We start from the raw sequence: 18,088 nt of genomic DNA on the forward strand, positions 1-18,088 counted from the left end.
AGGTGTTTAGAGGCTACAGTAATTACAGGAACATTACTTAGAGACTTTGCTAGAAATGTTATTTTGTTGTTTTTTTCTTTGATATTGGATAAAAAAAAAACACTCCACAGTGCAAAATCTCAAGAGATAGTAAAAAATGCTGAAATTTGTTTTGGGTTTTTAGTTGATGTACCACAATATCGTGGCTTCAGTCTTCAGTCATTTTTTAAAAATACAAAGCATTTATACTTCTAATGAACTATGGCATTATTATCAGTGATGACTAGGTTTTTGCATCCATGCTTCTACACTTGTTAAACTTTAACATGGACACTGTATGCTGATGCTTGTTTTAAAAATCTGAGCCATTTTTGAGGCTCATGTTTCACTTATGTTGCACATATTCATTCAACACAATAGTTTGGCCAACTATTTTCTACTTAGTACTCATGATATCCCAATGGGAATGGGGATGGGAATGCATTTATCATTAAAATCAAGACCTGGATTTCAACTAATGATGTAAAAAATAGCAACCGACGAGGCAAGCTGCCATTCTCCCAGATGGTACATTACTGCATGTGTGCCTTGAGCTGGCAATGGCATATATCATAATAAGGTACCTCTGAGAGCAATGAGGAGTTCTAAAATAGTACAATCCACTATACGTATTACAGACGACTCATAGAAAAATGTACATAAGCATCTTTTTGCATTTTATACTGAATTTATTCAGAACTTACTTACACGAGAACCATTGCACTGATTTCAGCTCATTTGACTCTCAACAAAAAATGGGTCAGTAATCAAATGCTACAAATAATCAAACATGTTCAGAAATGTTAGGACACTGGCCTTGATTCAGCCTGGGCTGGCTTAAGTGAAACCAGGGAGAACAAGCAGTTGATTCAGTGCAAGCTAGTGATAACAAAGACAAATGGAAAGCCATGGCGCCAAAGGAGTCACAGACTACCGTACAGTGATTAGTGGGCATTTGAGATTCTCTCTAGAGGAGACATTGGAAGTGACAAAAATCCTTTCAATCGACTGTGCAATCAAGTGATAGCGATTAAATCACCTTCTCTTGGATATGTCCATTGTGTGACTGGTTCATCCATCTTACGCTCGTTCATCTTTTGATGGTTTTGTGAGTCAAAAAACATGCTTGTGGAATAGCTTCAAACCTTTCATCCAGATGTTATGGCTTTGTGTGAGACCTCAAAAGGCATACACTGTAAAGGCTTGATTTTCTCATGACAAACTGGTTTTAACTGCAGTGCAGACCTTTTTTCCCCTCCTATTTATATAAATAGTTTCTTTTGAGTTTTCTTAGCTATTTTTCCCAAAGGCTCTACCACATATATCTGTATTCACCAGTCACTTCATTAGTTACATCTTGCAAGCAAAAGTAGAGTACATGTAAAGGTCCTGCATTCTGGTCCTAATGTCATAAGCACAACCTTATGACTTTAGGGGGGGCATTTGGTTGTTGTTGTTTTTGTAGTCACTGCTAGTGAAAATAATTTAGATTCCAGCAAAACCTGTAGCTTTTTACCCGTCAGCCATAAAAGGCTGATGGGGTTTTGCTGTCACCTTGCCCGGCTGGCAGGCGGGCACTGTGGAAGCTTGTTAATGCAATAACTCGAGAAGGAGACCATTCAAATTGATACCCCAGGTGCAACTACTAAAAACCTTGAATGGAGTTCCAATTTCAGTGGTCTGACCTCAAGATCAGAGGTCTGAGGTCAAGTTTTTTGAAAATCTTGTGAAAACTTTTTGAAATTGATATCATTGGTTGCTGCCAATATATCCTTCATCTTGTTTTAAATTTATTTATTTTATTTATTGCTTTTGTTTAAATGTACTCTTGGTTTACAGGGTTTTTTGTTATCACAGCAGAAGGTTGTGCTTGATTGGTGAAAAGGCATTTGTGAAGTACTCTTTGATCTTTAATACTGTATTTTGATGCTGAGCCAGCAGAAGAACGGCTCCTATTGTCAGTGTTGCTATAACCACAGATTTGCTTGTAGGCAGGTACATGAGTTTGGATGATGGTCTTTGCTTAGAAGCACTCTTGACATTTTGAATGCGCTGCAATTCTTCCTGCTCCTCTGTGGTCAGAGTCATGTGGGACACTTCAGCCAGCACCTCCAGAGCAGCTCTCTGACCAGCTTGCACCGCTCCGTCCATGTATCCACACCACTGGGTGGCTGTCTCTGTTCCTGCCCAATGTATCCTGTAAATCAAGAAATTTAGTGATTCATATACGAATACACACAAAGTTCAGTGTTCCCTTGCCCTTGTCAATACATGATAGTAATGTATTTATGATGTCTTAAGAAATAATAATACATATGATGGTGTTGACTGATAAGATTTCCTCTCACAAACAGATACAATTTAAGATTCACCCATAAAACAAATCTCTCCTGGCTTAGATGGTCTATGTCTCTGTGCACTGAAATCTCCCACTAACAAATTAGATTAGGTCTGTTCAACGCTGTAGGGCTTGCTGCCTGGAAAAGTAACGATGTTGCTCCTCATCCACCTCTTCTGCTCCATGTAATGACAATACGGCCAAGAATGTCTTATAAATCTTACAAATTACTGCCCATGGTATCCAGCTTTATTGTCAACATCAGTCCACATCATGTGCTTCAGATCTGAACACATTGCTGTCAAAGTAAGCTTCAGCCAGACTGTGCAGACTGCAGGGCTATGTCACTGGTAAGAGTCTATCATTGTGCGTTTCTCAAAAGAAGTGCTGTGTTGTTGTTGAGCTAATGAAAGAAATCTGGAAAACAAACGCTGGTCATAGACTATAGAGATACCATGGCAATGCATGTAGCTGCTTTCATCTGGTGATCCCAAAGACACAGTAGACAAAAGCTCTGTTAAATAGGGGTGGGTTTGGATTATCGATTTATCGATTAAAATCGATTTTAGCTTGAATAAAGCAATATCGATTCATTAAGATCCTGAATTGATTTTTAAATATACATGTATTTTGTCAGAAATCCCAGAATCTCAGGTTAAACCTCACAAAACTATTTAAACAAACAGCTAGACAGCAAATGACAGAAGGTAAATGGATTGTGCAAAAACACATAAGCACAAAGCACAAATCTGACGCATCAGAATCAGTGAGACGTCGGTTTTCTCACACCGTCGCGGCTGAAAGCAGACAGCTCAAAGATTCTGATGCATCGGATCCGCGCTTTGTGTTTACGTCTTATTTTGCACTAGATTCTGAAGCTGCAGGTTTCATCACTCTCCAACCAAAATTCACTGAACCAGCAGCAAAAGAAGATCCAAACTAAGCTTCACATTTCGCTTCCCATAAACATCGTCATGAATTCCCTCCTACTTTTGCTGTTTTGCTTCCCCCACAATAAAATCACACTTTGTAGGGCTCTCTCTCCCTCTCTGTGTACTTTAAGAACAGTTTCCCATCTTAAAATCTCCATTTTCTGCATTATTCGCTTGCTTTTTACCCACTAGTCTACCGTTGGTGTACAGCGCTGTCAGCCGCTGTTTTTTTTTTTTTTTTTTTTTTTTTTAATGACTTCTGACAAGGAAGCCTCACTTCTGCTGTTCAATACCGAAGAAATGTAAACTTTTTAAAATTATGACAAACTGCAAAATGCTTAGCTGTGTCTCTAATAAAACCTCCGTAACTTTGCTCTGCTTCACTTCAGCAGCACCAGGTAATGTTCATATGCTGATTGATGGTCTTCTTCTGTTTTTGTTCTACTACAGAATATTTTTAAGGCTATCTACTATAAAAAACCAGGCCAGGAAAATCTCCATCATGTTTTTCTGTGTTTTATCCTCAGTTACTTTGACACAAAGGCACCTGCTGTGATTCTTACACCTCTGATGCAGTCTCACAAGTGTCAGTACTGATAAATATAATATTTCTGACTGTCTGAGGCAAAATTTCCCCAATTTGAATCGAATCGAAATCGTGGATCGAATCGAATCGGGACCTTGTGAATCGGAATCGAACTGATTCTAGAAATCAGTGACGATACCCAAACCTACAGTGCATGCATTACTGTCCCTTATCATCAGCTACATTATGCAAAGAGGCCACTATCCACCCTCTGCTGTTGATACAGGTTAGCTATTTTTTTCAAAGATCCAATCAAATAGCTATAGAAGCGAGAGGTAGGATAGTATTGAAGAACTGTCTGGAAGGTCTGGAAAACCAAACATGAGCTCCTAAACAAGCATAATAACACGTAACGTTTCCTGACCTGACCCTGTAATTGAGATTCTGCAGAAACTAAACATGCAATGCAGATTGGGATGGGTGTCATGGCTTGGTGCTTTTGGATGATAGTCTATCTGTGCTTAGCCGAGTCAATTGTTTCTATTTTTTCGAGAGGTAATTTTTGTCATTTTTTTGTGCACTGAACTGAATTGTGCACCTCCTTGAGAATTTATTTCAGTAAATAATTACCTCTAAAGGGTGCTTACTGCATTGGCTGATTCAAATTAGCAGTTGGAGTTGGGCCATTTTATACACACTGTTGTTTTTCACCAGAAGAGGTAGTGACAAAATGACTATTAGGGCATCTACAGTCATTTCTGTCTGCTTGGTTCTTAATTGCAACAACAATTTTTAGTCGTAATTACGATCAACAACTGCACACTGATCATTTGATACCAGTTAGGATCAGAAATATATGGGGCAATCAAACTTTCAGAATTTTGCCTCTGCATATCTTTACAGTAGATTTTAGCTCATAGAATCAAAATGTGACTGAAGTGCAGGCTTTCAGAGGGGTTTAACAAAAGCATTGCATTAGTTGTTTGGGAATTACAGCTATATAATGTCTACTACTTTTTCAGAGGTACAAAAGTAATTGGACAATGACTGTTTCGAATAACTGGGTGAAAATCCAGTAAAGTCAAAGACTGTCTAGAACCCATCGGGATCACCAATGTCCGTCCTTGTTATTCCCTGTCAGGCCTTTACTGTAGCTGTCTTTGGTTTCTGCTTGTTTGTGGGCATCTCTGACTTCAGTTTTGTCTTTGATATGTGGAAAACATGCTGTGTCAGATTGAGATCAGGTTTTTGACTTGGTTGTTGGTTGTACTATGCTTTGGGTCATTATCTGAGCACAGCGGAGAGTAGCTGTCAACACATCAAATTTCATCCTTCTACTTCTATCAGCAGTTAAAACGTCAATAAATACTAGTGCCAGTGGCTGCCTTCCTGTTCTTGACTGTAACCAGTTTGTACCTTGTTGCAAACTCTCTGTGTTTATATTTATGAAGGTCTCTCTTGGTAATACAGGTTGACAAAGTCAAGCAAGAGTTCTCAATGTGGCTAAATTTTGTAAAGGCATTTTTACTAACCAAGGAAATTATTCTGCATTTTAGTCATCGTCGGTGAGCAAACAAAAGTAAGTTCAACACTAATTAATTATTCTTGAAATAACAAAGGACCAGGCCTTGTCGTGCTGTGAAATTCCTTTTCAGTCAATTGTATATTTTTTTAAGTGCTTTAACATGTTGGACTATTTACAAAACTGGCTCTAATTATGCAATATTTGTATTAAACTCCTTAAATTAAAAGTAAAAAAAGCTTGCACTTGAATCACGCCCTGATTGAGTTAAAATCCACTGTGGAGTTGTACAGAGGCAAAACTATAAAAACTGTGTCATTGTCCAAATATTTATGGACGTATCTGTAAATTATCCACCTGTTTGCGGATATATAGGTAGCAACTGGACATATCCCTTAACCTCATTGCCTCCCTGTGTCTGTTGACTATGTATTTTTTGCCAGCAGTCTCTTTGATGTTTGCGTTTGCACACCTTACGCAGATGATGGTTAATTTGATTTTTTTTTTAACACAACGCTCAGTCTTACTGGAATCTAACACCAATAAAATGTAGGATCATTTTTGCTTTCACTGGACAAATCCCCTTTTGAGGATGGCATGTTTTAGAGATTTGTAGCTTTTTATTCACAGCTTTCTACACTATAGGTACTTCAACATACTATTAGATATGATGAGGGTTTTTTATGTGGATGATTTTTTTTCTTTGGGATATAATATGTTTTTGTACCACGTTTTGGTGACCTGATGGAGTCACTCACAGCCTCTCCAGGTTAAAGAGAGACAATCTTCCGGGTGGTTCAAGTGCCCTACAGCAAGTAAGAGTGCCAGTCCATTATGTAGTAACTGTTGTCCTATTGTTTTATATTATCTATGAAAAAAAAAACTATTTGCCTCCTCAGTGGGAGTGAATCTGAATGACCTGCGGTCAGAGGTGGGTTATCTAAGGTTTCATATGGCAACCATGCATTTAATTTGGTACATATGATTGGTTCTTTTGTTCTCATACAATTTTTTTTTTCTTTGTTTGTGGCTACCCACAAAAAGGGAAAAACCATATGCCACAATAAGACGTATAAACCAATCACGTTGGTTAAAAATGATGCCAGTCTAACTCAGTTTTGATACTTAGAAGCTATTGCTTACACCACCACAATGATTGTGTGCAGTTACATGTTTTAGGCCATCAATTGCATTTTAATACTGAATTAAATTAAATAAATAAATTTATCGAGTTATGTATGTATTAACTTACTAAGGGGCATGCAGTTTTTTCCCTTGGATAATGAAACAGAAAACTTGCATTTACCTGAGTTACCTTTATCTAATATTAAAATCTGTTTGATCTAAAGCTTGTAAATGTGACAAATATGCAAAAAAAATAAAAATAAAATAGGAATAATGATACAGGAGCATGGTGGTTACCTCCTTGCATGTGATAACTGTGTTAGAGGAAATCAAGCCAGTTGAAGTTATGAGTTTAATGTGTGTGAATAATGGGTGTGCTGATTTAACACCCCCCCCCGGCTTTTTAAAATTTGTTCATTTGCACTGGGTTCCACATTATTGGCCTTTGCACACACTTTATGAACCGCTGATCTAGACTACTTTAATTATGTTTGTCCAGTTCAACATAACCTCATCTAACTGGTTTTAAGGTTCTTCTGAAACTACAGCAGCCACCAATTTTCACTGATCAATGCAACTGAGAAGGGCTTCACCTCAGCTGACCTACTGGCAAATATGCTTGATGAATTTCTGTTGTCTGAACAATAGTGTTTGATGTCTTTGCAACAAACAGTCTTTACTCTCTATTCACACTATGGCTATTTGTGGATTTCATGGGCTATGTCGATGAAATCCACAAATAGATGTGAACACTGAATTGAACAACTAAAATACCATTCAGCAAAGGTGCTAAAAGAATAGAGCGTAATCAGGAGTAAACAGAGGGTCAATGTGTGGCAAAGCTGCAGTGTGAATGTACACTCAACAAAAATATAAACGCAACACCTTTGTTACTGCTCCCATTCCCCATGGGATGGACGTAGAGACCTAAAATTCATTCCAGATACACAATATAACCATCCCTCCCAAACAGTGGTCACAAATCAGTCCAAATGTGTGGTAGTGGGCACATCTGCTATATTGAGATAATCCATCCCACCTCACAGGTGTGCCACATCAGGATGCTGATCTGACATCATGAGTAGTGCACAGGTGTACCTCAGACTGCCCACAACAAAAGGCCACCCTGGAATGTGCAGTTTTGTCTCGCAGCAAAATGCCACAGATGCCACAAGCAATGAGGGAGCATGCAACTGGCATGCTGACAGTAGGAATGTCAACCAGATCTGTCGCCCGTGCATTGAATGTTGATTTCTCAACCATAAGCCGTCTCCACAGGCGTTTCAGAGAATATGGCAGCACATCCAACCGGCCTCACAACCGCAGACCTCGTGTAACCACACCAGCCCAGGACCTCCACATCCAGCAGGTTCACCTCCAAGATCGTCTGAGACCAGCCACCCAGACAGCTGCTGGAACAATTGGTTTGCACAACCAAACAATTTCTGCACAAACTGTCAGAAACCGTCTCAGGGACGCTCAACTGCATGCCCGTCGTCCTCATCGGGGTCTTGACCTGACTCCAGCTCGTCGCCGTAACAGACTTGTGTGGGCAAATGCTCACATTCGATGGCGTCTGGCACGTTGGAGAGGTGTGCGCTTCACGGATGAATCATGGTTCACATTGTTCAGGGCAGATGGCAGCTGAGAATGTCCCAGTTCTTGCATGGCCAGCATACTCACCGGACATGTCACCCATTGAGCATGTTCGGGATGTGCTTGACCGGCGTATACGACAGCGTGTACCAGTTCCCACGAATATCCAACAACCTCGCACAGCCATTGAAGTGGAGTGGACCAACATTCCACAGGCCACAATTGACAATCTGATAGACTCCATGCGACGATGTGTTGCACTGCATGAGGCAAATGGTGGTCACACCAGATACTGACCGGTTCTGGGTCCCCAGACCCCCAATAGCGCAAAAAACTGCACATTCCAGGGTGGCCTTTTGTTGTGGGCAGTCTGAGGTACACCTGTGCACTACTCATGATGTCAGATCAGCATCCTGATGTGGCACACCTGTGAGGTGGGATGGATTATCTCAATATAGCAGATGTGCCCACTACCACACATTTGGACTGATTTGTGACCACTGTTTGGGAGGGATGGTTATATTGTGTATCTGGAATGAATTTTAGGTCTCTACGTCCATCCCATGGGGAATGGGAGCAGTAACAAAGGTGTTGCGTTTATATTTTTGTTGAGTGTAATAAGGATTTTGACTGTTTAGTCCAGCCCAATAGGCAACTTCAACAACAGCAGAATTTCTAAGACTTTAAGACCCAAGTCTGAGATGTCAGAGAGCTTGGTAATGAGCTGGTAATGCTGAGTCTGTCTCTCACAACACGCAACTGCCTAAGCTTAGAGGTAAAGTTTAGCTTTCCAGACTGTATGTTTGGAAGTACCAGACATCACCTCAACTATAGGATAATTGACTGCAGCATATGATTACACACTTGCTTGAGGGGTACTCTGTAATGGATTTATGCAGCAGTGATTCATATCATTGAGATATAGGATACATGATAATGAAAAAGGAAAGCAATATATCCAGTAAGAATAAAAAAAAAAAAAAAAAAATCAAACATGCAGAAGTGGTGGAGAGGGAAATCAATCAACTCGGCCATTACAGTGGCATGCATAGCAGGTGGCAGTAAACAGTATAATGAGCCGCAGCATTATGATGAAAAGAACGAGAGCTTGTCAAATTAAAACGTCTGCATTTTGGCCCTGATTGAACTTGATTGGTGTCTTGTTTAAATGGGTGATTAAATGATAAGAAGTAAGTGAAACCGTTCAGCTGACAGCCGTCATAACTGTAGCGCTCTTTCAAAATAAAGGAAATGTTTTGTGAGCTTAAATGTGTGTGGGATGTAAAAGTAGTGGTATAAAAGTCAGTCATATAACACAGGTGCGGCTGGATATGCACAAGTATAACATTTATACAGTCTCTAAAACTGGGAATGATGAAGTCAACTAGGATTTTAAAATTGATACCAACTAAAGCAACTAATCGTCTCAGACAAGTTTGAACCCCGGGTGACCTTGGCCTCAATGTCATGGTCAAAGTTGAAGTTTTCTAAAAATCTTGTGACCACAATAAATCGAGAACAAGGTGACGTGGGTTTTTAAATTCATCCCATACATGCAGTCGCCTGTGTGAGTTCGAAACCTTTGATCTTGAGATCAACTTTTCTGAAAACACTCCTGAGGCTGAGGGGTAGAACTGGTGGCCAGTATCTTTTTTTTTCTTTTTTTTCCTCAGCCATTTAAAGTGGGGGTGCCTTGCATGTTTTCAGCACTCCTACTGTGCAGTGTTTCCTAGTCATATATCAGTGTTCCTTGATTATGGCAAAATCAAGATTCAGAAATTCAGAAGGATAAGTTTTGCTTAAAGAATGTATTTGTTTTCAAAGAAAATGTAATTTATTGTAAACCATGTAAATACATAAAGAATCAGTAATGAAGTGGTTCCCCTGAAGGTTTGCTTGTGGAAAATCTGTCATGACTTAATTTTCCTTTGCATTATTTTAGCTTGAGCTAACCACCTGTAAACAGTAAGAAAGTTCAGGCCTTAACTACTGGAACAGGGACTCATACTGGTATTTCAGAATGAGGCTGCTGCTGTTAAGACAGACTTAGATGGGACTCACAGACTAATCATGAACTGACTGAATAGATGCAGACTTTAACATAGATCCGATGGAGAGTGATAGCTCTGTAAGTTGTTAGAATTCAGTGATACAATGATGCAAGCCCCGGGAATTATATTAAACATATAATCAAATTAGTGTAAACCAAGCAAGCTACTTTTAGTTGCTCCTTTTTCACAAAGGGGCACAACAGTGCTTGTTTTGGATTTGACATATTATCCCAGATGTTTCCTCCCTTGGTAAAAAACAGAGATCTTTTGTTTAAACTACGTATTTATATTTATACTAAAGAATTAATCTTTCTTTAAACAAAATGCTAACTTGGTGTAAAACCTACTGAGGTCAGTTTATTCATATGTCTTGGTTTTTCCTCACACCTCACATACCCTGTTCTCTGCTCTCAAACATCCTCCATGCTGTCTATTCAAGCGTATTATTAACCTAGAATAATTAGTCAGTGTGTGAAGTGTAAAAATCACATTGTCAGTATAAAGATACAGACCATGTCAAATCCCATAATGGGACACTAGCTAATTTTTTTGCACTGGTAAATGCATTACCTTGGAAGCACCAGCAGCATTTTTGTCCACCAGTCTTGGGTTTGTCTTCATTACATGTGCTAGATTTGTGTCAAGGTTACAGTATGCCCTTGAGAATCAATTTCCTATATGGGGTAGGGATGTGGCTGAGAGCTACCATCACCTTTCTGCTGTTTCAGTCACGTTATGTAATGAGCTTCCTCTGCTCCCCACGGACTTGATGTCATTATGGAAATGCATTACCTGGATCCCCCCCCCCTCCCCCCCCCCCCATCTCTCTCGCTCTCTCTCGTGCTCTTTCGCTCTCTCGCTCTCTCGCTCTCTCTCTTGCTCTCTCTCGTTTTTCAGCTTTGTGCATCTCTGAAGAGGCCATTAGAAATGGATTATAGGGCATTTTCCCATAAGAACACCCCTCCTGATGACCTCTTGCCATTTCTTTAGAACTGGACTACTATGTATCATTAAAGATGTAATCACTCCCACGACTCATGTCAATGATCTGTACGCACTGGGTGCTAGTGAGTAATACCTAGTTGGCAGGGAGAATAGACCTATTTTTTGTTGTATAAAAATAGTATAAACATTCAGCAAATATTCTCAGTATCTCTCATCCTGTCACCTTCTGTACTATGTTAACATTTACAACTGTGAATTCTATAACTCCACACGTTTAGCCATTGAAAACATTAATATTAATCTTGTGTGGATACAAATACAGATGGACGATGAGTTATTTTAATGTAAGGGAGAATAAGTATTGTAATTCACTGGTATATATGCCATTAGTAAGGTGTTTACCTGCCAAAAGGCTTCCTCAGGCTAGGGTGGTAATATGTTAGCAAACCTGGTGCCATGACATTAACTGGACAGCCACCACTGTAGTCCTCCTTGGCCCAATCCTGTAGGAGAAAATGGATTTAATTATATTTTTCAGTATTGTTTCACATCACATGACTTGATTTCATAGTACTCATAATATTTTTGACAATTTATGAGGACATAACCATGGACCATGGAAAACACCATGGACTACTCCTTGACATTCCTGTATAGTATGCTAAATAAGCTGTTATTAGTTTAATGTTTGCAGGCTGCCTAAATCCGTAAAACTCGTATTACAATCATTCAATATTAAACATTTTAGTGTGAAAACTTAAATATATAATGATTCTCAGGCGGGGACCAAAAAGACATAACAGTTTTGATTATACAGAATTTGACTCTTTTTAAGCCCCAGTGAGGCCTAAAGTACAAAATGTAGCATCTAATTTTCCTTTGGAAAATGTTAACTATATTGAATTATTTGTTGAGGAAAATGTGTAATACTAATTAATACCAGTGATGGGAATAACGGCATTACAAGTAACGGCGTTACTTTTTTCAGTAACGAGTAATCTAACTAATTACTATTCCTATCGTTACAACGCCGTTACCGTTACTAACAAGAAAATGCGGTCTGTTACTACTTTTCAACAAACAGACGGTTGAAGTTGTGTTCAGCTTACCGCATCTTATATCAGTTGTACGGAAGTAGCTGTAAGTAATCTGGATGCTACAGCTTTAAGCAGCTGCGCGCTCCCGCGGACGATAATCACGATCACTTTCTAGCACAACACCTGGAGCTAAGGGGGCAAAACAATTGCATGAGTGCTGCTGTTTGACTGAGGAAGAATAAAGTAGTCGTGGTAAGCCAATCACATGACCACTTTAAGATGACAAAGCAACAAGGTGAGTCATGATAAACAATATATACACGTGTTTTTTCCTCAATAGTTTCGTCACGTTTACTGTCTAAGGACAGCGCTAGCAAGCACTCTCTGCTTATGAGCAAACAACAACAAAAAACAGAAAGTTTTAGGAGTGACGGAGAGAGAGAGAAAGAAAGACAGCAGAAAAAGAGAGAGAGCGAGTTTTGTGGTGTGAGAGATTTGTGAAGTTTAGCGTGTTTGGAGTGTGTAGTTAATGTGTTGTCTTGTGTAGTTAGTGTGTAGTGTTGTGTAGTTAATGTGTTGTCTTGTGTAGTTAGTGTGTAGTGTTGTGGATAGTTTTGTGCTGTTTGTCAGAACAATGAGGCGACTGCTGTCTCCAGGTAGAAACAGGAGTGATACACCTGCTGCTGTCAGACCTGCAGGTATCAGGCTGTGATGTTCTCCTTTATAGTGAACAGAAATTATTTTTTTGGAGTGGCACAAATAATTTGTGTGGCATCTTATTGATGCAAAACAGCTGATTGTTCTGTAAATAGTTTGAAATGGTTATTTAAAAAAATCAAGGTAAAAGGTAAATGGCTGCAAATAACTTTGTTGTTTGCAAAACTTGTGCATAGGATTTTGACAATTTATATTTGCATTTAAAGTTATGAAATATGATTCATTAAACATGTTTGTGGTTGTTACAGTAAAAAATATAACTTTTTCTACTCTGATTTTATGTTTTTTGTCTGATTTTAGATCAATTGTGTTAATGCAGTCAAAATGAAAACATAACTGTAAATTCAGAAACGTGAGGTTGTGGTGAAAAGAATGATACCAAACTAGGCAAAGTAAATAGTTTTTAAAGGTAAAATGTGGAGGGAAAATCAAAAGTAGTTAAAAATGGCCAATTATACCCTGGACCCCAGAGGGTTAAACCATTTTTTTAAAAGTAACGCAATAGTTACTTTTCAAGTAATTAATTACTTTTAGAATATTGTAACTCAGTTACTTCTCTGAAGAAGTGACTAGTAACTATAATTAATTACTTTTTCAAAGTAACTTGCCCAACACTGACTAATACTAATCATCCAACACCTTGAATCTGCACACAGGAAAACTAATCTTTCAACTTGCACCTCCTAGGATGTCATCCAGTTAAAGAAGAGTAAGGATCCTTCATGACAACACATTTAAATAACACCTTAGAAAGGACAACTAAATATAAACATAGAAATAAAAATGTTAAGGACTTATCAGTCACTATCCAAAGTTCTGTGCAGATTTACTTATTCTCTTCTTTTAAACTTAACATTCTTTCTAAGATGGATTATTAAGTACCAGATTAAATTTCTCTGTTCCTTTAATGTCTAGAAAGTCCGTCACACTGCTTAACCCAGAGTGCAGAGAAAATTTCTGGTGTATATTCTCTGTTTAGCCCTCACTCATTACAGGACTGATGTTCTCAACAAGTCCTGTGGATTATTCAGTGACTTTAAGATCGTGCCAGTGCAATCCTGCCATATATTTTCTGTCTCCGCAGCTGCTGGTGAAGTGAATAAATTATCAGCCTTGTATCTGGCCTGTATTCCTTTACAGGCCATAAATGAATGTGCTACGTCATGTAATACAGCTGAGCTATTTGGTTTATGTTTGACACATTTTTAGGATGATAGGCAGATTAAAATTAAAATATCTTTCAAAGTTTATTGCATGTACATTGTTGTTATGCAGGACTGTAGAAGATGTAGTATCTCGTGTGCAAAATGGGTGATTGTGCCCCATTTGGAGACCCAGCCTAAATTCAGCATGCTTGCCTTCCAGTGACTTATTTATTCAGGTTCTGCTTATTTTGACATCATGTTTTTAAAGCAGCCACCTAAAGTCTGCCATTGAACTTTCAAAATGTGACCTTTTTTTAGTGTGTCCCTAGGGGCTGTCACAAGTCAAGAATTACCTTTTTTATGAGCCTTATTTAGAGTCACCACTATACTTTTTGATTCTATCCTGGCTTTCGTCCTCATTATTCTGGCGGCTGATGACACAGTCATGTTAATTGTTTGTGTATGTTCTTCATTGTGGTGTTTTTTGTCTGTCCGTCCATCTGTCTAGAGCAGGGGTAGGCAACCTTTCTGATGGCGAGTGCCATTTAAAATTTCCTCAGAAGTCAGTGTGCCACATGATTGCATTAGCAATGAATTTAATAACGCTCTATATGAACAGTTACACACTATATAGAACCACTTTATAGAATTATATTTGTTCGCAGATGTTGGCAGCTATCAGTAAATAGTTATCAGCTATTTTGAAACAAAAAAAGACTTTTTATCCATAACAGTAAATGAACTGTACAACAGAAAATACAAATGCTATTTATGGTCTCCTCACAAGAATGATAAGAAAAATAAACTAAGCCAATATGGCATGTCTGTTAATACAGAGACACAGGTCTCCAAGTGTCCAGCATTCAGATGGCTGCCTGAGGACACTCATGTGAGAGAAAATCTGCTCACACAGATATGTAGAGCCAAATACTGTCAATAAGGCCTCTGCAATGTTCTGAAGACAGTTAAACTTGTCAGGTAGTGATGTCCAGCAGGTGAAAATGAAAGCTCCATGAACACGCACAGCTGTGGATTCTAGCTGCTTCGATGTTGCATTAACTGGCATTAACCCAGCCAGTTAATGCGAGAAAAACCCAGCTGCTCATTAAAGCTTTCTGGTTTGATCAGAAAAGAAAACATTGGTCCATACACCTGAAAGTCCCAAAAATGCATTGTGTCTCGAGTCTACGGATGTATCCGTGTATTTCCGTGGTGCTGATGCTGTGCTGAGCGGAAAGCTCCTGAAGCTTTTGAAGTGTTGGAATGTGGAAAGCTAACAACGTCCCTCTCACCGGTAGGTGAGTTAGTAAGTAAGTTATTTTTTTTAGCCAATTACAAGTTGAATCTGGTAGTTGGGGCTGTTAGCTAAGATATCGTCAACTAATGTGTCTATGCGAGCTGATTTGCAATGTGCACCGCTGGCCCGGCCATTTATTTTTTACCCTCTCAGATTAATTCACTGCGTGTCGTGCCCAGGGCTGGACTGGGACAAAAAAACAGCCCAGGCATTTTGACTAAAGACCGGCCCACCAGGTATTAAAGCCATAAAGCCTTTGAATGAAAACAAACGCTGTCTTGTTGGTATATGTATGATTTCTATACATTTTACATAAGATGAAAACTTTGGTTGTAAGCTTCAGATAATTATTTAAGAACAGCCAGACATTTTAAATGAGAATGAGAAAGTATTTCTTTGTGCCCCCCTTTCCCTGTTAATGCCCTACCTGCCCCCCTGGCAAAACTTTGCTAGACCCGCCCCTGCACAGTTACCAGCTGTCAGCTACATAGAAAATGATATTGGTGTTATTTGTCTCTCAGAAACAGTTCATAACTTCCCTTCAACTCATTCATGTCACCTAAAAGGTAAACCTGTTTCTCCATCACCTGTTCAGCTCTGATGATTCAGTAAGGACATCTCCTGGTTTCATCTTCATGTTTCCCTCTCACCACATATCCAAACCGATATCATGACCAGCAGCTTTTACAGCTGTGGCTCCAGCAAACATCAGCTGATACTAGAAATTAATATTAAATAAATTCTAACAACAGCTGATCAAGCTTAAACGTGCTGCTGTTGTTTAGCGCGACATCCGGCGGTTTCCTCTTTCTGGCGCAAAGTGAGCGATAAATAAACAAGAGAGCCGATCAGCTGATCATTGATCAGTTTCATGATTAAAGTAGCAACAGGAGAGAATGAGAGGAGAAGAAGAGGCAGCTGTGCAGCGTAACGACAGAATAACTCCACCTTTGTGTCTTTTTCCATCCTAGCTGAAGTCCGGGACAAACTGTGTTCCTTCTCAGCTCAACACGAAACACGTAATATTTTCTCTGAATGTGGGACGATTCCGTCTTTTTACGGGGCGGTTGGCAACTCTACTAACTAACCTTATGAATAAAACAAAGTTCACTATCAGTAACATAGTAGCACCCACCCAGCTGTATAGAAACTCTGTCATGCTAGCTAGTACGCAGTATGAGTTATTGTAACTGGCTGTAAAAAGTCAGCACAACGAAAATAAACTCCACCTAAACTTGGTTTATATCTGACCCAGATAGACTGCAGGTCATAACTTCTTACCTGAAGTTCAGTTCACCTGACACTCGGACCGCCCCGTCTCGGGTCTCTCCTCCTCCTGCCTCCCCTCTCCCTCATCCACCTGCCAGCCTCCACCACTTGTTAATTTTACTGAATCTGTGGAAGCTCCGCCATAGCCACCACCAAACAACTGAGTTATTTTTACACACCGGCCAGCATCTGGCCAATCCACAAGCTTTCATTGTTTATACCGTTACAAAAAAAAAAAAAAAAAAAATCATCGGGCCACCGATGGCTAGTCCAGCTATGGTCGTGCCATCAGTTAACCCTTCGCATGCCAAGTGTGGCACACGTGCCTAGGGTTGTCGAGCCCTGGTCTAGATTGATAGAGATATGGTGTTCTAAAGTAAATCAAAGCTAAGATAGCACTAGCCATAAGATAATTTGCCTATTATGGTGGTATTGCCATCAACTTAAGTGTAATCCACTGGTTTTTCATTTCCTAAGGTGCTGGGAGTTCAGGTTTCTTGTATTTGCTCATGCAGTCAATAAAAGAGCAAACCATGCTGTGCTTGTGCCTGAGATGTTTTAAAAGCGGAGTAATCAGAAGCAGTACTATCAGGAAAATAAGAATAACAGAATGCAGCAGCTACTCATTTGGAATTTAAAAAGGCAGGTCTGTTAACAGAACTTGTCCACTTTCCACACTAGAAAGGGATGCAAATTTGGAGGGTTTTAGACACAATTTATGGTTTGTGGAAATGATTCTAGACTCACTGTGAAACCCCAGTGAAGGCTAAAATAACTTTTAATTTAAGCATTTTTTCCCCCTAATATAATACAAAAACTTTATACCTTAAGAATACAAACCAGAAAACTGCAAAGTGAGTGAGAGAGATGGGATCCATTTTGGCACTGTACAAAACCACCTTAAACTAAAAATATTGTTTTATTTCACCAGACATTTGGCACTTAGCACTTACTTTTTCTTCATAATGCATGAAAGATGCAGCCTCAGGACCTAGATATTTGACCAGACTGGAAAGCACAGCGTTTTTCCTTTCTCCAACCTGTAAACAGAAAACAGAAACAGAAATGTGTGTTGTAACTTGGCACTTTCTCTAACTCAAGACTGTAACAACATGCTTTGTGCTAAAGTATGAATGTATTGTCTAGAAATCACCAAGTTGGACAAAAGAAGTAAAGAATTTGTGCAACTCATTCTCACAGTTGTATTAGCACACATGATGAGCAGCTGAGGCCTGGTAACAAAAGGAGATCCAATAACTTAAACTCTGATTGTGTTATAGAGATTCTAGGAAAATAATTAAAGCCAAACACATCATGTTTTTGAGTGTTTCTGAAAGTGATCTATTACAGTAAATGTATGTAAATCAAACACAGATGATTTCCTACAAATGTTTTTATTTGTAGTTTTTTTATGTTTCCTAATAAAATAATAAATAATACATTATTTTTTGTGTGTCACAACAGTCACGGATTTGTCTTTTACACTCTGACCGACTCTTCTAACATCAGCCTGTCATTCTGTTTGAGTTTCTCTGTAAAACCAAACAAGAATGGCCTCCTATTACATAAA

At 39.1% G+C, this 18,088-nt stretch overlaps 1 protein-coding gene across 1 annotated transcript in view; it reads right to left on the reverse strand.

Moving 5' to 3' along the window:
• Positions 1-686: 686 nt before the first annotated feature.
• Positions 687-18,088, reverse strand: part of LOC146570582 (putative flavin-containing monoamine oxidase A) — a 62,642-nt gene continuing 45,240 nt past the window's right edge. Inside the window, exons 10-12 of the mRNA XM_085279091.1 lie at positions 17,472-17,558; positions 11,456-11,556; positions 687-2,215 (exon numbers count right to left, since the gene is read on the reverse strand). Coding sequence (XP_085135217.1) covers positions 1,870-2,215; positions 11,456-11,556; positions 17,472-17,558 — 534 coding nt within the window. The 3' untranslated portion in view covers positions 687-1,869. The remainder of the gene's footprint in view (positions 2,216-11,455; positions 11,557-17,471; positions 17,559-18,088) is intronic.

The sequence above is a fragment of the Mchenga conophoros genome, linkage group LG7 (assembly GCF_057382185.1).
Source record: "Mchenga conophoros isolate Kocher_MC1m ecotype Shallow Benthic linkage group LG7, M_conophoros_male_GT1.1, whole genome shotgun sequence".
NCBI lineage: Eukaryota > Metazoa > Chordata > Actinopteri > Cichliformes > Cichlidae > Mchenga > Mchenga conophoros.